The sequence below is a fragment of the Ochlerotatus camptorhynchus genome, unplaced genomic scaffold, assembly GCF_037179485.1.
Source record: "Ochlerotatus camptorhynchus isolate MF236.1 unplaced genomic scaffold, CSIRO-AGI_Acam_v1.1 ptg000328l, whole genome shotgun sequence".
Lineage (NCBI taxonomy): Eukaryota > Metazoa > Arthropoda > Insecta > Diptera > Culicidae > Ochlerotatus > Ochlerotatus camptorhynchus.
In genome coordinates, this window is record NW_027040816.1 from 3,944,176 (window position 1) to 3,969,083 (window position 24,908).

General features: G+C 39.8%; 2 protein-coding genes across 2 annotated transcripts in view; one reads left to right on the forward strand and one right to left on the reverse strand.

Annotated features, from left to right (window-relative positions):
* The window catches only part of LOC135708141 (BOS complex subunit NOMO1), a 546,399-nt gene that overhangs the window by 461,460 nt on the left and 60,031 nt on the right, over window positions 1–24,908 (forward strand). The gene's annotated exons all lie outside the window — the stretch shown is intronic.
* Window positions 18,130–20,039, reverse strand: LOC135708242 (chitinase-3-like protein 1). The gene is made up of 6 exons (XM_065230238.1): window positions 19,961–20,039; window positions 19,717–19,896; window positions 19,608–19,645; window positions 19,142–19,204; window positions 18,970–19,077; window positions 18,130–18,908 (listed from the first exon to the last, which is right to left on the reverse strand). The coding sequence occupies exons 1-6, from the start codon at window positions 20,037–20,039 to the stop codon at window positions 18,198–18,200; spliced, it is 1,179 nt and encodes a 392-aa protein (XP_065086310.1). The 3' UTR covers window positions 18,130–18,197.

The window sequence follows — 24,908 nt, forward strand, 5'->3', positions numbered from 1 at the left end:
GCGAAGGCGTAGCTCATGGGATGTTTAGGGGAGGTAGTTCACCCTGAAAATTTCGTGCATTTATTGTATTTCGCACCTCATTTGACTCCAGATCGAATTCATTAGTGTCAACACTTGCCGATACTTTTTTGAAGCTGCTCTTAAAAAAGTCAATTTTTTTCTGGTCTGAATTTTTAGTTGAAAGGAGACGGATCTGATGAAGGCGTCGGCCATAAATTATTCTCTTTGGGACGCCACTTGAAAATTCTATCTTTTTTGACTGACGATTTTCGATGTTTAACAAAATTGTAGAACTCATCATTTCCATAAACTTTGCTTTTTATTTCACAAACACATACAACTTTCTAGAAGACAGCAATACGCTATCAAGTAATCCACAAAAATATACAATGGTTAATTTCTTTAAAACATGATATTTTGCATAAGTAAAATCTCAAAATGGGACTAATATTTTCAAAAACTAATACCGTGATGAGATTTCACATATTTTGATGCACATTGCGGGGCTAAAAAAGCGGAAGGAATTCTATTGAATATTGTTTAACCTGTTTGATACTTGAAAATTCTTCAAAGCTCCAGAGCCTTAAAATTTTCCCAGAATTGATTATAATGATTTTTTTTTATTCAAAGCTTGGATCTTGGATCAAACATTTCGGTAAAACAATCACTTGAAAGTGAGATCAGCAAAGCAAAATTTACCACCAATGTCACTATGTTATTTTTTGTATTCTCGGCAAAACGAAAGTCCGTCTTCATTTTGACAGATATGTTAAGTATTTTCGACAGAGTAAAATGTGAAAGCCGTAAGTTCGTTAAATTAGTTTCCTGATTACGGCAGTTTGAGATTTTTTCAACTAGATCAGTGATTACTATTGACGAGGCTTGGTAAATGATTGTTTTTACCGAAATTTTGCTAAAATGTAATCCAAATTTCGGTAAATTATTATATGTCCAACGATATAGCGGCAAATTTTAAGCTTACTAAACTGTTACGGCCATATAAAGGGTGATACGGTCAAAATTTGGTCAATATCAACTTGACGTATTTCTTTCAATTTTGCATTTAAAAAACCTGAACACTCCTCATTTTGAAGGTGTGTGTGTGTAGAATGTTGCTCCTATTTTGATTTTGGAATTCACTCTTCAGTTGTCAAAATGCCGTCCAAGCAAGAAGAGCAGCGTATCAAAATTTTGCTCGCGCATCGCGAAAATCCGAGCTACTCGCACGCAAAGCTGGCAAAATCGCTAAAAGTTGCCAAATCAACCGTTACAAATGTAATTAAAGTGTTTGGGGAACGTTTGTCGACAGCCAGGAAGTCTGGATCGGGGGGAAATCGAAAACCGGAAGCCGCTGAGACGACAAAGAGAGTTGCCGGTAGTTTCAAGCGAAACCCTAACCTCTCTCTCCGAGATGCCGCAAATAAGCTGGGTGTATCGTCTACAACCGTGCATCGAGCCAAAAAACGAGCCGGACTATCGACTTACAAGAAGGTAGTGACTCCAAATCGCGATGATAAACAAAATACGACGACCAAAACGCGATCCCGGAGGCTGTACACGACGATGCTGACGAAGTTTGACTGCGTGGTAATGGACGACGAAACCTACGTCAAAGCCGACTACAAGCAGCTTCCGGGACAGGAGTTTTATACGGCAAAAGGAAGGGGAAAGGTAGCAGATGTTTTCAAGCACATGAAACTGTCAAAGTTCGCAAAGAAATATCTGGTTTGGCAAGCCATCTGTACCTGTGGCTTGAAAAGCAGCATTTTCATAGCTTCCGGGACTGTCAACCAAGAAATTTACGCGAAAAAGTGTTTGAATAAACGTCTGTTGCCTTTCCTGAAGAAACACGGTTGTTCCGTACTGTTTTGGCCGGATTTGGCATCTTGCCATTACGGTAAAAAGGCCATGGAGTGGTACGCCGCCAACAACGTGCAGGTGGTTCCCAAGGACAAGAACCCTCCCAACACGCCAGAGCTCCGCCCAATTGAGAAATACTGGGCTATTGTCAAGCGGAACCTAAAGAAGACCAAAAAAACTGCTAAGGGCGAGCAGCAGTTCAAGGCAAACTGGCTTTCTGCGGCGAAGAAGATGGACAAGGTGGCTGTACAAAATCTGATGGCAGGGGTCAAGCGTAAGGCCCGGCAATTCGGATTTAGAAAAGCGGAAGCCTAACTGAATATTTTTCCAGAATTTTATACTAATTGAACTTGAAAAAGAAATTTAATTTGATTTTTTAAATAAACGATTTCACCGATTTACACGCGTTTTCCCTTGACCAAATTTTGACCGTATCACCCTTTATTTCACCGAGGACAGATTGTAATTTTAAGTGTGTAGGTTTGTCTGTGGTGTAGGGTTACTAGAAGTTCAAATTGAAAATAAATCCTGTTAATATTTATATTAGGGTAATTGATTCTGGTTGGACCTATCCAAAAACTGATGATGGTTGGACCTATTTTTTCAATCGATAGTTTAGTCAATCTTCGCTAATATTTTTTTCAACGACCACTTTACTATCATAAAAAAACTCTTTTTCTTCAATTTGCATGGGTGTTTTATAGAAAAAAACTTCAAAACAATTGAGTTTCAATGTGTTTTCAAAACAGTTTACTTTCCACGCATTTGCTCGTCATCATGCCTTACTTTCAAACATACAAAAAAGGAATATTTTTTACATTTAATTTTATTTTCATGCAGTAAAATACTGCTTTAAGGTGTAAACAACACGTTAGTACACCATTTATCCATTGGATTCACTAAAATGTTTGAATAATTGACGAAATTCGAATAGATAAATATGATCATGGTTGGACCTACGCATGATGATGGTTGGACCTATGTGTTTCCTAAGACGGCCGCTAGGTGCGCTTCGGTTTGTCTACATCCTTCATGCGCAGCTGATTTGCAATTCGATTTCGTTTTGGCCGAATGATCAGTTTCTTCGATTGAAAAAATGGCTAAAGAAAAGAGTTATACGGTCGAAAATCTTCAAGAGGCTGTTCTTTTAGTAAGAAATAAATCACTTACCGCATATCAGGCACAGAAAAGGTACAATATTCCGAAAACGACACTTCACGCAAAAATTAAGGGAAGCCACAGCAAGAAATATGGAAGGGAAATAGTGTTGAGTGTTCATTTGGAGAACCACCTAGCGGATTGGGTTTGTATGTGCGCTGCTTCTGGCAGTCCCAAGACGACCAAAAAGATCTTGGAAGCTGCTAAAGACCTTGCGTCACTAGTTGGGCGTAAATTTAAAGGAGGAATTCCATCGTCAGGTTGGCTGAAAGGGTAACCACCGATTTCCGAACTACCACGAAAGCGCCGAAAGAATCTGTTAATATGAATTTACATTAAGCTCTTCTCATACACCTTCTATGTGTGAATTAATTTGAAATAAAATGTTAACAAACTAAAAATTGCTAACTAAAACTTATTTCCGAAAAAAAAGCTTCTAGGAGGAAACGAACTATAAAGCCGGAATTAAGTTCTGATATTCTGTCATTTTAAGCCCCTAAATTCCCCGGGGGCACCCAGAATATGCCCGGAAGTGGCCAATGTGGTCCAAGGCACTCAATTTTGATATTGATCCTGTTATCGAATTTGGAAGTAATGTGAAGTGTCGCATGATAGGTTTTATTCCTTCCATGTCAAAATTAGGTCCATGTTCCATATACCCTGGAACTTGTTCCGGCCATATCTCCGGAACCAGTTGACCGATTCCAAAAATACTCGATAGCTTTCAATCGGACCACAATATCTATAGTTTGACGTTAAAAATTTTCCAAATCGGGTCAATGATTTCCGAGAAAATGAGCCATGATGAATAGCTAATGCGTGGAAAGTGAACTTTTTTAAAAACGAAATTAAACTCAAATTTCTTGACTTTTTTTAAAAAGCAAATTCATAAAAACTGTATAAAAAGGGGTTTTTTATGATACCAATAAGCTCTTAACAAAGTTTTTGAACAAACATAGGCTAAACTAGCGTTTGCAAAAATAGGTCCAACCATCATCATTTCTTAGGTCCAACCAACATCATAATTCTTTGCTGAATAAAAACGTTTTATAAAATCATTTGTTCATAATATTTAACTTTTTATGTATTTATTAGAAACAAGAAAGGTTGATCTTTCCCCTAATCAGGCATTTTTTTATAATTATATGTTGAATTCATAAAAAAAATACGACATGAATGATGACGTCGTGTGAAACCGGCCTAAATAGGTCCAACCATCATCAGTTACCCTACTTATATAAAATATTGTCAGCAAGTATCTGAACACCGATCCTACACTTTCCCACTTTCTCAAATGTCCTGAACGATACCTACACACTTAGATTTGTTTTGCCGAGATGGGCACAACCGAGCAGTTCGGCAATCTATTTTGCTGGATCTCAGTGAAAAATTTGCCGAAATTCAGTTAACAAACGGGAATTGTGCCGAGATCTCAGTAAAAATAAATGCCGAGCCTAAAATCTAAGTGTGTAACTGATAATCATTCTTTTATGTTCGTATGGCAAGTATTAATTTCACTGTGAATAGAAGAGAAACTACCGGACCGTATATTGAAAATAGACTAGTTTGCTTTAAGCTCACGAGTCAACTGAACTCTTCCGTATATTTTGTTTATCTTTTTATGCTGCCAGCAGTGTTGGGCGTAAACAAAACATCGCAGCGTCACTTGACAGCTTGACGCTGTGATAAATGCGCCGGTATGCCACAATTCTTCCCCTTTTAAACAGGCTATCAATTCAAAATTTGACCTTCGTCAACCACAATCAATTCAAAATACTCATATTAATAATCATAACAGAAGTCTTCAAGTTTCTTCTCCTTCTTATTTCTCTTCGACCTTCTGGGTTCCTCTGTCACTGTCACTTCCTGATGTTTCCTTTTTCTTCCCCCACTCGGGGCCTTCAACTCCTCACTACCGATGTCGTCTGCTCTAGAGTCGGTGTATAATGAGTCACGCCAAGAGTGAAGCCAAGTCTACCTATTGAACTGTCAAACCGGCTACCTATCGTGCAAAGTAAATAAACATTACGATGCTATGAAAGGTCTACGAAAGGTATTGCAATAAAATATAAAATATAATCGAAGAAATGAGCATAAACACGCAGTGAGCGTTAAATTGTCATGGGATACGCTCGGTAATGATTTGTAATGAGAATTTCTACTATTTTTTGTTAAGATAATTTGACAAAATCACTGATATAATGATTTACTACAGTCGCAATATTTTTTCTCTCGCTAGAAGTCATTTGAAGTTGATGTAGAAGTCCTCTGTTGCCAAGTGAAAAGAAAGGGAATCCTTCGAAAACCGTGATGCGAGTTCAACTGTTTTTCTCTTGGCGTGACTCATTATACACCGACTCTAGTCTGCTCCACTGTCACTAACATCCACCCTCGTGGTACTGTCCGGCTCGCAGTTCGTAACTGTCCTAGGCGTTTTCACAGTGACAATAATATTCGGGTACTCCCAGACGACCTCTCGGTAAGGCCTAATTTGTGAACGATGCGCCATCGCGCCTACGCTTCCAATTTGTACCTGGAATACATTGTGAGAGTACTTTTTAATAAAGATTGCTTTTAACCATCTTGAATGAAGGGAAGGATTGTGGTTCTTATACCACACTTCATCTCCAGCCTTCAGTTTATCAATAGCATCCTGTGAATGCCTCGGGATTGTCCCGACCAACTCTTGTTGGATGATTTCATCCGCAGGCTGTGGTAAAGCTAGTTGCTTCTTGTAATGTTTTTTTGGGTTTACCAAGTCCAAAAGAGTCTTTGGCGTATATGAAAATATTCTTTCAGACGGAAAATGCCCGTCGCTAGTCAGGTTGTAATTTCTGAAGTTAAACAAAAAAAGGTTTATCTGATCCTCCATATCTAATAGTGCAATATTTGGTTCCAATAGGAATGTCTTAAGTACTTCCTTTACTGTTCTCACTAATCTCTCAGCTTGTCCATTGCTCGAAGGGTGGTAAGGGGGACTTTTCATTACCCTGACACCTTGCCTCTCAAGAAAACTTATAAAACCATGCGAATTGAAAGGAGGACCGTTGTCCGACACTAAAACATCAGGTAAACCGAAACGCGCAAAAAAACGCCACTAGTTTTTTTAATACCCTATTACAATCTGTTCCTTGCTTCATCCACTCCACTTCAATCCACTTAGAAAAACTGTCAACTATCAACAGATAAGTACGATGCTCAAAAAAGAAGAAATCCACATGGATTCTACTGAAAGGCCTTGTTGTCGGTGTCCATTTAGACTTATCCTTCGTTTCCTTGTAAGCAGTCATGCCATTGCAGGCATCACAGCCTGTCACATATCTTTCAATGTCGCTATTGATGCCGAACCAATAGACCATGCGTCTCGCCAACTGTTTCATTTTCACTATACCAGCATGGTTGTTATGCAAAAGTACCAGTATTTGCCTTTGATGCACTTTCGGTATAATCACCCTATCTGCATAAAGTAGGCATCCATCCACTAATTCCAGGTCCTGCTGATTTGCGTAAACATCCGCAAAACGCTTGTCCACTCTATCAGGCCAACCATTGAGCATAAACCATTTAATTTTCTGCAAAAATTCGTCATCCTTAGTACTTTCTGCTATCATTTTCGAATCCATGGGTATATCCTTCCCAAAATTTATGCTTTTAATCGCAGCTGCATCCAAATCTTCTGGAACATTCTGCTGTAAGGGGAATCTTGAACAAAAGTCTGCATTTCCCAGCTTATTTGAAGGTCTATAAATGATGTTGAAATCATATATTGCTAAGTCCAAAATAAACCTCTGGAGTCTGGTAACATAAATCGAGTTTTTACCCGCCTTGCCAAAAATTCCAACCAATGGCTTATGATCTGTGTAAACCGTAAAAGGTTGCCCATGAAGATACTTATGAAACTTTTTGATGGTACATACTAGCGCTAACGCCTCCAAATGCAAAATAGGATATTTCTTTTGTGCCTGATTTAGTGAAAAAGATGTGAAACTTATTGGTTTCTCAATTTCATCCACCACGTGAGCTATTAACCCCCCTAGACCATAGCTTGACGCATCCGTGACAACCACTATTGGTTTCTTTGGGTCATAAAATTCTAAAAGGTTTGCCTTCAACAATGACGCTTTACCGTCCTCAAATGCCCTTTGGCAGTTGTCATCCCAGATGTACTTCACGTTGCTCTTCAATAAATTGTATAAATGGTATAGCTTAGATGATAAATGTGGAATGAATTTATGATAATAATTAATTAAACCCAGGAAAGATTTTAATTCAGATTCATTTCCCGGCGCCTTTGCTTTTTCAATGGTGGAAATTTTGTCTGGTCAGGGCATCAGCCCCCTCTCACTTATGATGTACCCCAGATATGTGAGTTCTGTCACAAAAAACTTGCATTTTTCAAAATTTACCTTAATGTTAGCTTTTGCTAACCTCTCCAAAACCATTATAAGCTTGCTCTTGCATTCCTCCAGTGTTTTTCCTGCAATCAAGACATCATCTAGGTAGCATGACACATTTGCAATCCCTTCCAACACTTCATCCATTACCTGCTGAAAAATAGACGCACTGGAAGACGCACCTTGCGGTAATCTATTGTAAGTATACAAGCCTTTCATAGTATTAATCAGCACAAACTTTTTGGATCTTTCTGTCAGTTCTAATTGAGTATAAGCACCTTCCAAATCAAGTGCACAGAAAAAATTGCATCCCGCCAAATTCACAAAAATGTCTTGTGCTGTTGGTAACGGATAAGTGTTCGGTACGATAGACTTATTAATCGATACTTTGCAATCAATAACCAGTCGTATATCATTATTTTTCTTCATCACAATAATAATGGGTGATGCCCAATCACTGGTATCTATAGGTGTAATGACCCTTTCTTTTTCTAATTTGTCCAGATATTCATCCACCCTGTCCCTTAATCTATATGGCACCTCATAAGCCTTTTTAAAAATGGGTGCCTCATCCCTGAGCACTAATTCTGCTTTAAAACCCTTAATTGGTTTACAGAAATCTTTCTCAAACACATTAAAGAAACGTTTCCTTAAATCTATCACACCATTACCACCATACTCCTGATTTAAGTTGTTGATTATCAACGATTCAGTGAAGAAATTCCTCCAATTGGGATAAAAAACATCAAACCAAGTTCGACCCAATAACGGAAAAAAATCGTTTTCACAGTCCAGCACTAACAAAGGCATAGACTTCTTCTTTCCATTGAATTCTACCTCGACCATTGCTTCCCCCATGATTTTCAGTTTAGCTCCGTTTACAACAATAAGCTGTTTCCCATATCCACTCAAAGGATTGTCAAATTTAGCCAAATATCTCCTCCTACTAATAACAGAAACGGAAGAACCACAATCTACTTCCATTTCCAGGTCTTTACCTTCCACATTCACTTGTACTAAACAAGGATTACTTATTTTATTAATGGACGAAACCAACAAGCATTGTAAATCACCTGAATCGCTTTCCTCTTCCTCCGACTCGTCCGTGCGCATCCGTTCGAGCAGCTCTGTGATGTGCCTATCCGCTGAAGGTCCCGGCCTATATGAATCGACCAGATTCACCGCATCTCTGTGAAGGTTTTTCAGTTTGAAAAACTTTTTCTTGATGTGACCTTTCATACCACAAAAATGGCATATCGTCTCTGAATAATCCGGCCGATGCCCCTGCTTGAACCTTTGCCCATATCTGAATTCACCGGAACTCGTTGTAGGATTTCTCCCTCCGTTCCTTTGCGGCGTCGTATGGTAAGGCGTGTAACCCAAACGGATTCTTACCGGCCCCCTGCTGTTGCCTGCCTCCTGGTGCGCTAACTCGTATGTCCTTTCCCATTTCCTTTGCGCGTATCCCTTGCCAATGGCTCCTACCAAACCCTCATTTTTAAGACCATCCGCCGTTCCGGCATTTGCCTTAGCCACCTCCCACGTGGCTATTAACTTTTCAGCATTTGCTAAGGATAATTTTTCCTCGCTTAACAGCCTTTGTCTAAGGCCGCGGCCAGGGTAGACGCGACACGCGACGCGACGCGATGCGACTCACGCAAGGAATAATAATAAATAATAAAATTCTTTTGAATTGGTCGCGTCGCGTCGCGAATCGCGTCTACCCTGGCCGTACCCTAAGGCTTTTGTCCTTTATCCCTGCTATAATGCGATCCAGTATGGCGACATTTTTAAAATTTTCAAAGCCGCAAAATTCGGCCTGCAATTTAAGGGACAAAACGAAATCTTCCGTGGTCTCGTCTGGATTTTGAACCCTGGTGCTAAATTTATACCTTTGTACTAAATCAGGATCTATTTTATCTAGACGACTTTTGAGTTTGGCAACCAAATCGTCAAAAGCCGCCTGTTCAAAATTTTCCGCCGGACATGAACATGACTGGCCCGCTCAACGTAACGAAATAGGCCATCGTGTCTTCATCCTTCACTTTGTTTACCCGGAATAAATATTTCAAACGAGTAAACCAATCGTTGAAGGAGGTTCCACGACGATATGGTTCAATCGTAAAGGCCACGTTAGAAGAACTCATTTTTCTTTTTCTTTTTTTTATATGTAAGGAAAGTTTTTAAAAGCACACTATTCGTTCCCCAATAAAAATGGCTAAAAAGAAAATGACTGCAGTCAGCACAATATGGTCATTACTCAATACCAGAAAGGAAAGGAGAAAAAAAAAATGGAACCTAATTGAAAGGTACTTCCAACAAAGGATAAAGAAACAAAAGGTTTTCCACTCACCGACCGAAAACAAAATGTCTTTGCCGACCTTCAGCCGACCTTTTCAAACACGCGCCGGATATCCTGGCACCGGAGTAGAGTCACCGGCTATGCAGTTCTTTGACTACGCTGAGAATCCTCTTCCGCCTTGGAGAAGTGTTTTATCACTGGCCCCGTATGGGAAACTCACCCTTCGTTCCGTCAAGTCTCGTGATATGGTCACTCCGGATGGATTTAGCGGCCACTATCCAGTTTTAATTTACCTGCCGAACGGTTCTTTTGCCTCCGCTAAAACCCGGAAAATACCGGCGGCTTTTACCTCGGCTAAACTAGTCCCTCCTGGGAAAGAAAATATCTCTCCGCTTGATGACCACTATGCCTCTGTATGCACCCGCCGCTGTTGTACACACTCGATGCTGCTGGCGTACTTTTTTTTTCTGCACGAATAGCACTGCGGTTTCACTTTTCACCAAATCGCACGCGAAAACAAAAAGGTGAAGGGAATCGTTTCCTACCCGTCGCCACTTTTATGTTTGTATGGCAAGTATTAATTTCACTGGGAATAGAGGAGAAACTACCGGACCGTATAATGAAAATAGACTAGTTTGCTTTAAGCTCACGAGTCAACTGAACTCTTCCGTATATTTTGTTTATCTTTTTATGCTGCCAGCAGTGCTGCCAGTTGGGCGTAAACAAAACATCGCAGCGTCACTTGACAGCTTGACGCTGTGATAAATGCGCCGGTATGCCACGCATTCAAATATCCTGCATTATCTTTCCGGATTGTGATGATTTCAATGTAACATCCGGTCTTGATCTCTCAACAACTACTAGCTCTTTAGGACTGAAATTACTCGACAACTTATTTTCTTGTGATGTACGTTTAGCTAGTACCAAATCTTCTGGCTTTAGGGAGCTAGGTTGAGCGTGACGGTGAGTATCTGCATATTCGGTTTCTGCTTGTTTCCTCTCTCGCCTTATCCTGTATTTCCTCATATTCTCCGGTAGTATTCGATACAGATGGCAGTTTATCACGAAGTACTCGCCCAAACATTAAGCCGACGGTGCCACTGCTGTTGTGGAATGAGAAGTAGAATTATACAGCAACAGATATGTTCGTTAATCCAATCTCCAGTCTGCTTTTTTAGATCCTTGACTTATTTGCAATCGTTTTGTAAGAGCGCTATTAGCCCTCTTCACCTCTCCATTAGCTTGGGGCCAGTACGGAGTGGTTTTCACAAGTCGTATTTCATGTTGTGTACTGAATTGGTTCAACAATTCACTTACAAATTGTGGTCCATTATCTGTTCGCATTGTCTCTGGAATTCCATATCTGCAGAACGTCTCATATAGAGCCTGCACGGTCAATTTAGCAGTTATTTCCCTCATTATGATCACTTCTATAAAGTGGCTGAAATAATCTACTAACACGAATAGATTATGACCGGATGGTAATGGCCCCATGAAATCAGCTGCAGTATGAGCCCAAGGCTAATCTGGTGGTACGTTTCAGAGGCTCTGCTGATGGGCTTAGATCTAATTTCGGGTGTAAAGTTAGTTAGTTAGTTAGTTAGTTAGAATCCGGAATCACTTATTGTGTTGCAGCGGCACGGAAAGTGACCGTTGCAAGAATTATTTTACAGCGGTTTGTTTACCTAGGCGCCCACTTTCTATGGTATAAATTTGACGGTGTTTCGTGCAGTGAGTCCAAAATTATTCCAGGTGGAAGCCGAGAGGAGAGAAAAAAATCTGAACACCCACGTTGATAATCTAACGTGGTCCGCAATAAAAATCGCAAAAACGTTGAAAATCGCCAAATCAACCGTGTATGATGTGCTCAAACGTTTCAGGGAGCGAAAGAGCGTGGATCGAGTGCCTCAAGGTAAGCGTCGTAGTGGAACATATGACCGCAAGCTGAACCAGAAGGTGCTGAGAACTGTCAGAGCAAACCCTGGACTATCAGATAATGAAATCGCACAAAAATACACTGCTGCTCGCAGTACCGTTCGAAGAATTCGTTTGCGAGCAGGATATCGTTCTTATCGAGCCAGCAAGCAACCAAACAGAACGTTGAAGCAAAGTTTCGTCACCAAAACTCGAGCTCGGAAATTTTACCAGCAGGTTTTGACGAAGTACCAAGGATGCCTGCTCATCGACGATGAAACCTACGTCAAAATGGATTTCGGACAGCTTCCTGACCAAAAATTCTACATGGCGACGGCACGAGGAGATGTTCCTGCGAAGTTTAAGTTTGCTTAAAACATAAATCCACCCAACTGCCCGCAGTTCCGGCCCATCGAGAGATTTTGGGCAATAATGAAGCGGAAGCTTAAGAAAAGTGGAAAAACGGCTCGGGACGCGATTCAGATGACCAAAATGTGGAACAAATGTGCCAAGGAAGTTGACTCCGGAGGTGTGCAGCGTTTGATGGGAAGGATAAAGAAGAAAGTGCGAATTTTCATTAGAAACGATGAGAAATGATTTGTATTGATATTTTTTTCCTAAAAGTACAGTGAATTACCTTTGTTTTGATGTTTTAACCTTATTTGTACGACAACCCGTTACCGAGATACAGATGATTTTATTATTCCGGATTCTAAATGGACATAGCTTTAGATGGCCCACTGCGATTCACGAAGAGCTACTGAAACCGATTAGTTCCTCCTTCTTCGATGAATGGACGCTCATGTGGGCTGCAGCTCGCTACTTGCAGGTAGCCTTTCGTTGTGTATTAGAGTACCATTTTGAACGCCACGCGCCGAAAGCACTGTTGCTGCTGCTGATGATGACGACTGACCGGTCACCACCACATACGGTGATTGATTAAGCACCCTTCGGTGAGACTGGATGGAATTCGATTTTGAAATCTGTGTTAGGGAAAGCGCTTTCTGCAAGCAATCGATGATGATTTTGAACACCATTGCAACAGTTGGACATTTGTGTGATTTTCAATAGTGATATATTGAAAATTGATAAAGTGTTCATTTTATCAGATTCGTAGAAAAATTTCCAATCGTTTGGCTTGTTTAGAATTAAAATCCATCCGCTATTTACAGAGTTATGAGTGGTCAAAACGCTTTTTACTACATTAGAGTATTAAAAAAAAACACCATTCTCACCACACTTACGCGATCATGTGATTTATATATACCGTTCATACGAACGTCTTATGATATTTTGCCATAAGTTGGGTCACTTTAATTTAAACGATGGATTTATAACATTCACATGGTTTTCCTAAACCATTTATTGTATCAAACTATAAATGCTATATATGCAGTATGAAAACATAAGATTCTTATGAAACTAGGTGGAGTTCATAGTTGCATACGTTTATACGACGCAGCTTATGGAAATTGTAGGGGCAATTTTCTTAGTGTAATGATGTGAGTTTTTTCCGGTTTCAGAAAAACGCTGAACTCGCAAAACAAGGCTGGAGTTTTGCGGACTACCGTTGGATTTTTCCCTAGTGGATTCTATGCGTTGTGCAGTGAATATTATTAATTATTATTAGTGATAATTATTTGATGGTATCTAGTTAAAATGTAATGCTTCTTCCAGGACCACACTCAATAATCAATAATCAACACGTTATAGTTACGTGAAAAATCACGTAGAGTATCTCTTTTTAGTTTGCCTTCAATTTCACATGACCCAAGTAAAATCTACATGACACCACTTATATATGAGGGAAAATTCCATTTGAAACCGTTACATTTTTTAATGAAGTTTACGTGATTTGCCCATACACAGATTCTATGTGCGTTTCACGTAAACGCTAAGTGATTTTCACGTCTGAAAAAATAAATGAGTGACACTCAATATGGCGCTAGTTCAGTGGGCATATTTTAGATGTTTCTTTTTTGTGGGTTAATTTTATGTGGTTAGTTGAATGAATTAAACATTTACATAGAGAATATTTAAGTCTGTTTCTCTTTTAGTGTGACAGAATCTTGCATGGTGTAAGATCAAGTGCAGGATAGGCATTTGTATTCATGTATGTTTTCCCGTTCCCGATCCTTGGCCCGATCGAATCTAATTTCAATACGTTTTTGTTGCCGATGTATATATTTTATGACAAAGTAAAGGCATATGCATAAATTAATACTAGATCTTTGCCTAATGCGAAATCAAGAATCCATTTTATTCAAATTGTAGCAGAATTAACATCATTAGAAACCACCATGAGCTGTACTGAAAGAATCACGTAACTTCTATGTGATAATCCAATGACGTTGAAGCTCACTGAAATGAGTGCTTCCATATGAGAATCACGTAAGGTCTACGTGAAAAGTGCTATGGAAAAAATCTATGTATGTTTTCACGTAGCATTAACGTGACGATTACTTTGAGTGCACTTCTTGCAAACGTAAGTCTAGATAGAGCTGGAATTAGGGCCTAACCGATTTTGTAAACAATGACTTCTCTTGATGATTTCTAGAAATTCAAGGCTCGCCCACGCAAACCAACATCCTCATCGGGTAAGGAAAGACTTCCCCTATCCGATGGTTAGGTTGGTCTGCGTGAACGTTCCTTAAATTCCTAGAAATCATCGATAGAAGTCATTGTTTACAAAAGTTGTTACGCCCTAATTCCAGCTCTATCTAGAAATGTATTTTGCTAAAGAAGGTGGGAAACAGAATTAAATATGCTCCAAAAACCGTAGACTATTCTCTTGATCCGACTTTTGTATATGATGACGAACATGGTAGGTAAAAACACATTTCCCTACCTATATTTCAGATCAGCAATCGATCTAATCATTTATGGGCACTCGCTGTGCGGTTCAAAACTCAAAGCATCGAATCAGGAACAGAATCACATTTGCATAAAAGCGGCAGGCTTCAACAATTTTGTTTATTTTTTATAATTTATAAACTTTTGCCTGTGGACTTGGAGACATACTTCAAGTCCCCGCGTACATCGTACGGGCTAGGCAAAAATGTGCGTCTATCTTGAAAAACTGTCGCTTTAATGGCCCTTCGCTCATTTTCAACTTCTATTCAATTTTCATACTGCCGTACTCTAACGGAACTATCCACCTACCCTCTTCTAAAGATCATTCTCTAGCTAATAAATCATCACACTAAAGCTTCATGTTAGCATTTCCAACCAACTCTGAAAATCGTTAACTTCGCGTATGAAGTAACATAAAAAACACTTTGAATGTAAACTTTTTGTTTTAATTTATTTCACCCGATTACAGTACTTCTCAACTGAAACATTCTGACAATCGATAAACATGCTCGTTTGACTCATATTTTGACAATTATCGCTGGTCGATTGGCTCAAGATGGCCGCTTCCGCGAATCTCTATATAGGATTACTGATAATTATTACACAAATAATGGTCAATCTCATAGTTTATCATACAAGTGTAACCACGGCAGTAGGATACCGTTTTTGCGTTATAACCTAAAAACTAACGGTCGTATCACGCGCCAGAAACTGGGAAATTTCTGAGAGTTGATCTTGGAAAACCGGCAAAAAAACGGGAAATTCAAAATGAAACATTCACTGGCCACTAGACTGATGCAAAATTTGAAATTTTCGCTCCACAGTGCTTGAACGGTTCCAAATTGGGTCCTGGTTAGCCTCCCAAAATTTGAACTCATTTAGTAAGAACCTGACTTGGCACAAATCATTTGAAGTTTATATGGAAATTACTGTGGGGTAACCATAATTTCGATTCATATCTATCTCAAAATTCACCAGTTCACTCAACTTGAGAAAATGATAACTCCACTTGCTACAGGTTTGTCGAAGACCACTTTTCGATCAAATGTAAGAAACAAAAATTATTAATGATTCAAGTCACTGATGTCTTATGATAATGCTCAATCAACTGTTCAGCAGGCAACATTGCTGTTTATGGCGCGTAGAATATAGGACAAAAATCAGGGGGAGAGGTAGCTCATCGATTTTTCCGGTTCACCTCCTAGCATCGTGCTATAAGGTACCAGGCGATAACCAGGGTAGTTGATCGATAGCTCGATGACGTCATTTCGTTGACGTCTGCAATGGGAAATTCTCATAGCAGGCGTTGACGATGGGACGCTGTCGTGTTGTTGAATAGCAACTATTGACGAGTGCACGGATGGATTTGAGTTCACTCACTCGACAAAAAGTGACACAACAGCGGGGCCCTGTTTACTAAAAATGAACATATGAATAATACTCACGTAACATTTGAAACGGGTCTATCAACTTATGTACACAAAACTTGTTAAGCCTTTTTCGCGCGAACCGAATACGCTCACGTAAACTAACAACACCATCGTGCAGAGGAAATGCTCCCCTTCCCGATAGTGCTCTTGGTTTGCGTGGGCGTACTTCGGTTCTCATGAAAAGGACCTAGCAAATTATTTACAAAAGTTGATAGGCCCTTTTCAAATGTTACGCGAGCATTATTCATGTGTTCATTTTTAGTAAACAGGGCCCCACTGTTGTGTCACTTTTTGTCGAGTGAGTGAACTCAAATCCATCCGTGCACTCGTCAATCGTGGTAACTCACCGATTACCTGTGGATCTGCCAAATTTGGAAAGACGTCTGCATTGAATTGTCTCATATAATAATATTCCGCCCAGTATATCACAAGAAATTGCGAGTAGCTGAGTGGAATGGAGATAAGTTAAGCATTGGGTACAGGACCAAGTCTCCCCTGGGTGGTGCCAAAAGATGAGCGCAATAGAATCATCAAGTTGCCATAAGGCACGGAATGAGACTATTGCATGGCTGGGTAGTCAAAGTCTTCCATTCGTTAGTCATTTCAGGTGGATTAGAACAGGTTTAGGTGGGCGTTGGCCAGATTTGGATTTTTTAGATGTAATTCTGGGTAGGACCCTGTCATTGAATGTCGCGTGAAAGTGGAACTTAATGAAGGCCTAAGTACTTTTTCGTAGTTTTTAGTTTTCGGATTTGAAAGATCGTCGGTTACAGTGGCCTGTTTACTGAGCAGAAAAACGCTGTCCCAGGTCCTTACATATCAAAGAGATTTATGGTAAAATCGCTTGTGTCTCGTGTATTTTGCGAAACTCGTTGTTGTCGTTGGCTCCGGGTTTGAATGGATACACAAATTTGAGCAACGGTATTATGTGATATGAGGAGCTCGGTGGCCTTAGAGCAACCGTTTTTGCTTACTGAGCAGAACATCATGAGTCTAATCTCAGGCCCATCCACATTCAAGATTCGTCAATCGTTTTATTTGTTAATATGACTACATGGTAATAACAGCAACTCGGTGATTAAAAAGGTGCTCGTCTGCCTAGTGGCAAACGTTTTTGCTTACTGAGCAGAAGACCGTGGGTTTAGTCCCAAGCTCCTTCGCGTTATATGATCGTTAGGACATTAATTCAGCTTATCGTTTACCAAAACGAACCCTGCTGCAAACCCAACCCTCTTATCCAACATCCCAGTGATTCCTCGTGGAAGTGCAGAGGTGTTCTCGGCTTCCATCAAAGCGAGTGTCATGTCAACACAATCCTTCCCATTCCTTTCTTGACCTGTGTTCGGGCGCGGCCGGCGCTGGTATTGTCTAATTTAAGATCACCAGTTTTTACACATTGAGGATGATTGCTAGTCCCAAGCATCGTCTATTGGTTCTCTGTGTAATTACAGCTGATCTGGCAGTAACATAGTAGCAACCGTGGGCGGTCAATCAAGCTCAAGCTCAAGCTCAAGCGTAGAATATAGGACAAAAATCATGGCTACTATGTCACACTGCAGAATACAGTGTTGCCCACAATACAGTTGCTTAATCTTGCCATAAGATAAACTTTTAAATAATTAATAACTATTCAATTTGACGTTTGGCTGAAAAACGATTTTCAGCAAAGTTGTAGCTGATGAAAATTCCCATAAGAATAGCAATAGAAATTGTTTACAGTACAATATGTAAAAAGGCTAGAAGACAATTAACAAAAAGTTTTGTTTTCCCATAGTAATTTCCATATAAACTTCAAATGGTTTGTGCCAAGTCAGTTTCTTATCAAATGAGTTTAAACTTTCGGAGGCTAATCAGGACCCGATTTGAAACCGTTTGAACACTGTGGAGCGAAAATTTCAAATTTTGCATCAGTCTGCTGGCCACCCTGTTAATTTCAATGGCATCATTTTTTCTCATCCTTAACGAGAAAAAAATTAAAACTTCATGCAATAAAATTAGCTCAAAAATCAAATTATATTACTAAATCACTATATTACATTGAAAATCGCACATCAATTATGTCAATATGGGGTTTGCACTGTCTGAGAGGGGGTTTCTATTCTCTTAAATATATAAACTACATTCAACCCCTCTGGCACCCTAACTACACCAGTGGTGAGCAGGACACATATGCAATCCGGTGATATTCATTCACAAAGCAAATGTCAAAGCCCTCGTGTCTGCCGCTTTCAAGGTCAAGTTGTTCCATATATTTCCACCGTAGCCCATAAATAATTCCGATTACGTCTATACAACATATCCGAACTCCTTATTAGCTGCCAAAACCATCGGGTAGGCTTCGTTGTAGCAATCTCCGTTGAAATCGTCCGTGTCGATGGTCCAGAACATGACACCTCCCAGTCCCTTCTCCTTCACATATTTGGACTTGATTGCGACCGTTTCTCCATCATCATAAGTAACCCATTGGTCGCCCTGGACGGCCACCTTCACGCCAACGTTCCTTAGGAAAGCCATCTTCCATTTTCCATCCATGATCATCTCGCACAGTTCGTTGTAACCCAAAACGCCGACATTCTTGGTAAACGGTCCTGCCTTTCCTGGTCCCTGAACGACAATTCCCGCGTTAACAGAAGCAGTCGCTCCTGGTTTTAGCGTGTACGTCTTTGCCATCGTTGAAATTCCCAAATTGATCTTACCCAAAGGGCAACCACTTTTACGAATATAACTAATAGCTCCGTCGATCGATTCGGATCGCATAGCCTGTTCCGAGTAGAGTGGCCCGTCAACGCTCGTCTTGTCCCTGACACTGTAGTCGTATCCCATCAGGGACACAAAATCCACCGTTTCGCAAATGGCCTGCATGTCGTAGGCAGCTTGGATTGCGCTGGGGGATCCACTGATTGCAATCGAAAGAATCTTGTTGCGACGGCGGAATTTTTCCCGAAGTGTCTGCAGAAGCAGGACGAAATTTTCTCGATCTTCAGGAATGCCACCCCTCTGGAATGTTTGTGTTGTGTGGTTAACATGCGGATTTCAGTTAAAATGTTCCAAAAATTACCAAAGTAGGATACTCCCAATCAACATCGAGTCCATCAAAGCCATAATGAGCCAAGAAGCGCAAGGCACTATCAGCAAACGCATCTCTAGTTTCCTCCGAATCTGCCATCTTGAAATGTGAAGATTCGAAATACAATTAAAAAACCCTTTCATCAAAATTGTTTCCACCTCACCAGAGAGTACTTCTCCGATCCCTCGTTCCAACCACCGATGGCCAACAGTACTTTTAGGCAGGGTTCCTTCCATTCATTTTGGCTATAAAAATGTTTTATGAAATTATGGAATAATAAGATATTATTATAATATTTTGTTTGTGTAAGCAACAAGAAAAGATTGTGGAGTTTGTGTTTGACACATAATACCAGCCAATGTTGCTGCATGAGAGTGGCAATAAGCGATTTTGTCATTTATCTCACCCACTCTTCGCTCTTCACTCTTCGCGAAGAGGCGATCAGAAAATCGCTTATTGTGGCTCTGTCAAAGCTAAATTTGCAGGTTTTATGTGTCAAACACAAACTTTAAAATCTTTTCTTGTTCCTTACACATGCAAAATACCACCATAATATCTTATTATTCCATAATTTTCTAAAACATTTTTTTAGTCAAAATGAATGGAAGGCACCCTGCTTTTAGGCATGGACTTTCCTCCTTCAGTTCCACGATCTTTTGGTAGCCCTCTGAAACGTTCGTTGTGGTCATGCCACGTGGTCTATTAAAACAAGCTAGGTACCAATCATCGCACACTTACTGTTCACGTTGATGTCGTTTTGGTAGTCCAACGAGTCGACGCCTCCGGCCAGATTCAACCCAGCAAAGGTGTATATTATGTGGGTACAGTAACTCGGAATTATGTAGCTGATGTTGAAGGCTCCTTCTCCCTCCCGATAGACCGACCAGCTGGCCAGGTTACAAACGACATTGTAACGCTCTGTAACAATTATTGCAACAACGTTTGAGCGCGTCTTGTAAAATCAATCATCTTCTCAACTTACTTGCATCGCAGGATTTGTCAGCAGCGAGTATTTGAGTAATAAAGGACACAACCCCAATCAGAATACAAATTTCTCTCATGATTTACGAAAATACCGCAGTCAACTGAAGAACCGATAAATTACTTCAACTGAAACGATTCAAATGAAGCCAACCACAGGCTCGCAATCTTGATTATCAGCGGTGATTAGAGCGTTTTCATGTTTTCGTTAAAAGCATCTTGAGGACAGACATCTATCGAGGTTCGATCGCGTTTGTACAAAAATTAAGGTAATGTACGGAAATTTATCGGTAATATGTCATATGTACACAACCATTGCCTTAATGATATTAGAGGTTAAATAGAGCGGAGAAGATAATACCCTCGTCTGGAGTGCGAGCCTGCAACTAAAGAAAACGACAATTTCCACAAAGTTAGACAACATTAGGGCAAATGCTATTACAGGATGTTATTACACAATCATTCAAATCAAAATTAGCAATAGATTGGGGGTTGTCTTCTCTGTCAGATAGTGGTGAAACTTTGCGTAATTGAATGGTCGCTTGCAAGAAAGCGGCGATGGTATACCATAGTGAGAAAATCGAATCTGACCTGTATTGCTAATTCAGAGAAAAAATTAGCATTTAGCGTAAGATTATCAGCTTTTAGGGATCGTCCATTAATTATGTCACACTTTTAGGGGGAGGAGGGGAGGGGGGTTGGAAACTGTGACGAGCCATACAAAAAAAATAAGATCAATACAAAAAATGTGATAAAGGGGGAACCAAATTTGCGTGACAAGGGGTGGAGGCGAACCAGCCCCAGGCTGAAAGCCTCCCTAATAAAGATAAATAATAATAATAATTTGCGTGACAAAATTTATGGATCTTTCCTTAGCATGCTGTGTTTTTCTACTGCGTTGAATTTTTTTACATGAAATGGCAATATTTAGGCTGAAATGGTCACTAGACAACGGGCAAAAATATCGAAAAAAATACATTACGTATGAGGGATTCCATCCAGAATAAGCAGAAAAAACCTGAAATCGTGCTCGACCATCTTCGATTTGGATGATACTTTGCCCATATTTTCAGTATGATAGACCAAGTATTTTCCGCAGGAGAGGAGACCCTTTTGACTCAAGGGTAATTTTTGAAAAAGGCCTATGTGTTTTTGCACACATACTTTTAAAAAAAATGAAGTTCGAAAACAGTTGGTTGTAGAAAAAAATTTACTCAGAAGGAGTTGTAAAAAACTAATAAAACGGCTTTATAAAAAAAATATACACGGAATTTTTTTCGTTTTTTTACAAAAAAAAATTAAATATAAACCTCAAAATTCAAATACCAAAAAAACCGTATTTTTGATTTTTTTTATATTTTTTTTATAAAAACTTGAACAGAAAGCAGAAGTTTTGAAAACAACTCTAGGATGGACAAACTTTCAATAAAAAAGTTTTTTTAAGAGCAACTTTTGAGGCATTTTTGAAAATTTCATTATTTACGGCAAAATGTTCAGTTTGATGTCAGTATATGATCATAAAAATCATTTCAAACGATAGTGCTTATATCAATAAACTTCCTAAATATAACCGTTTTCGAGATATTTCAAATTTACTTTCATCAAAATCAATTTTTTGTAGAAAATAAGCCATTTTCATAGCTGCGCACACGCTGAGTAGATAGAAAGAATATTGATGACGATTCTGAAGATTTCCTGCAAAAAGATGATGCGCGATGCAAGAAGATGCGAGAAATGAAAGAAGATTTTTCGAAGATTAATTCACAAGTGTGAGATTTGTTGAGTATCTAAACTTGAGATTTAAATGTGTCGCCCCCCCTCGCATTATTCGACAAATTTCCTACATGTATCATTCATAAAAATGATCGTATTTCACTATTTGAACTTTTTTTCAATAATTTATTATTCAAACTCTGGAATTTGAACCGGCTGCCATAAATGTATCACCACAGACAAACATACATAACACATCGAATATTCATCACTGTAAAACATCGTCGCTAAAACATTACCGCCATCTGTTGAGTACACTGTGGTGGGTAGTACGCCGAACAGATGGCAGTAGTGTGTAAACGTCAAACACAAGGGAATTGACTATGTGCGCCACAGGTGGCGGTACTACCAACTACGATACTTTTAAATTGATCGCTAAATGCTTGTTTGATGAACAACTTGCGAGAGTTATGTCTGTTTGTCTGTGGTATCACCATCGACTAGTACTATTTCCCGTCACTAGTGACGCATAAATTTCACTTGAATTATACTATACTGCTTTCAATATTTTGTTCATTATTTCAATACCGCTTGAAATATCTTAATTATTATCTTTTTCTTTTTTAATGGATCAATGAAAATGCTGAGATTTTGACAGAACTATGCTGTGGCTACCACAGTATTTTACATTTGATCGTCCATATACAGTAGCGCCAAAAGCATGCTGTGGTGGGTTCAAAACTGAATCAATTGATCAATTTAGATGGTCCACAGCATCACCGAAAAAACCGATATGAATGACCATACAAAGTACCATCACATTCCTGATCAAAGCACAAAACTGACATCTGCCGTCGTGTTCGCGAAAAATGTGTATCCAAGCCACGAACACGCATACAAAATGTATGAGTTGGTTCGTGTCTAATCTAGTCCAAGTGAATTATTTTTATCTAATTAACAAATTTCTATGTAGTTGAAGATGCTAATTTCAAATAACAGACTGTAGTGGTAATTTTTATACGATAGATGGAGTAGATGAAAGCATAGAGTTGATAGTTCCGTTAGAGTACGGCAGTGTGAAGATTGCATATAGTTATTAGAATAGCGAGCTAGGACAACTTTTAAGGAAGGTACAAATCGTTTTTTTCATCTCGCTTTACCAAACTCCCCCTTTGGAGAGGGATGGTGAGGGGTGTACTTGTACGTGAAGTCAACGATTTACATAGTTGAAGATGATAATTTCAAATAACAGACTGTAGTGGTACTATAACATATAATCGAAGTACATAACTCTGGATGGGAGCATACCATCAATTACTGTCAATGGTCGAAAGGTACAGTAGCAGCACCTACCCCACCCGTGTCCCCTCGAGATCGTCAAGTCATAGCACATATCGTGGTAGGGGTAAACAATAGTTGCAATTTCCAAACCTACGACTGGATGCCTTCCTTCAAATAACAACTGAAGTGCAGTAAAAAATCGGTAGAACTGTTTCAAACACACAGTTGGTATTTGAGCGGGTCGGTTTTCATCTCTTTTTGCCAGTGGTGGCGGGGGGGGGGGGACACCCCTCACCATCCCTCTCCAAAGGGGGAGTTTGGTAAAGAGAGATGAAAAAACCGATTTGTACCTTCCTTAAAAGTTGTCCTAGCTCGCTATTCTAATATCTATATGCAATCTTCACACTGCCGTACTCTAACGGAACTATCAACTCTATGCTTTCATCTACTCCATCTATCGTATAAAAATTACCACTACAGTCTGTTATTTGAAATTAGCATCTTCAACTATGTAAATCGTTGACTTCACGTAGAAGTAATACTAAAACATATAGTCAAATTTCTATGGGTTTGACAGATGGGATCGCTGCACATTTGAATCCACCACTATGGATTCTCGATCAAGAGTTAAGGTTAAGTTTCATGTCGGTTTGTCGGTGACAGCATGCTTTTCGCTACTGTATACGGACGATCAAATGTAAAATACTGTGGTAGCCACAGAATAGTTCCGTCAAAACAATAGAGCTAATTAACTATAGAGGAAGAATAGCGCTGCCATCGCTGTCGAAACATCTTTTCCTCATATCTAATAGGGACACAACTGTCAAAGTGAGAAAAAAATATGCAGTTTGACAGCTTGTAGCAAGTACACCAAGTGTACGTCCTAGGTAAATATTAAATTAGTCAAAAATAGAATAAGAATGAATTAGATCTAATCCATACGCCAAAAACTATGCCAGTAGCAAAACAACACTGGTCGATTTACAATAAAAATAGAATGCCTCGTGAGTAAAGCCACTCGACCTTGTACAATTTCTCGCAAGGCCGAGTCCAGTGAAATCTTCGGGAAAGTTGGGAAAAGAGAGAGTGTGGCTACACCCGACTTTGAACGAAGGACCAGCGATCGGAATAATCTCTCGCATTACCGATCTCGTTCGAAGAAGTTCGCGGGAAAATCGAACTTCCGTTAAGTTCGGCCGAGGTCACCTTCCCTAATCTGAGGTCACGGTTTCGCTTCACTTTCGTCCGAACCGCAGATTGCAGTGGAAGTGTTTCATTTTATTCGCGTGATAGTTTCGTTTTGTAAAGTGAGTTAAAGCAACGTGGTTGTACTTTTATACTTCAATTCTAATTTCTGCTCGTCGTTTGTTTAGTTATATAGTTATAAATCTAAACGTAGTGTGCGTCTTAGGCTAGACTTTGTGAGCGCGAAAAATAAGCTAGACCAGGTAATGTGCTCGTTAAAGAAAATCTGTGCATTGTGCTTAATGTTCTTTTCACCAGCCGACGGCTACGTTTACGTTTCCAACATCATCATCTGCATCCCCGGGACGAATAATCCCGGCAACCGTCACCTTGTCCGGTGGAAAGTGATCCGTATCTACATAGCTGAGCGGGGCTTTGTGGTTCGTCCATCCACGTGGAAATTGTTGGCCGTTCAACACCAACGGTCGAACGCGCAGCGATTGAAGGTAGCATCGTCGCCGCGCCAGTAACAGCAGCAGCTCAATCAACTGGTGAGTCCGTTCTGTTTTTTTTTTTTGTTGAGTGTGGCGTCCGGCGAGGGCGCCATGGAGGACCTTTTTTGCCGACCATAAGGTCGAAGAGCATGAATTGCTAACATTTGGAGAAGTCCAAGAATTGTAAGGTAGGGTGTCGGCAAGACAAACGTGCGCACGTAACGTAATACATGGATGCCCACCCAACCCATCTATGTTAGACACCCGGACCCGGGT

Excerpts from the sequence above, each read along its gene's own strand:
- LOC135708242 (XM_065230238.1), bottom strand. The coding sequence starts at position 20,039 with ATGAGAGAAATTTGTATTCTGATTGGGGTTGTGTCCTTTATTACTCAA. Across the intron at positions 19,897-19,960 it reads TGACAAATCCTGCGATGCAA|AGCGTTACAATGTCGTTTGT; the intron begins GTAAGTTGAGAA and ends TAATTGTTACAG. Across the intron at positions 18,909-18,969 it reads ATTGGGAGTATCCTACTTTG|AGGGGTGGCATTCCTGAAGA; the intron begins GTAATTTTTGGA and ends CAAACATTCCAG.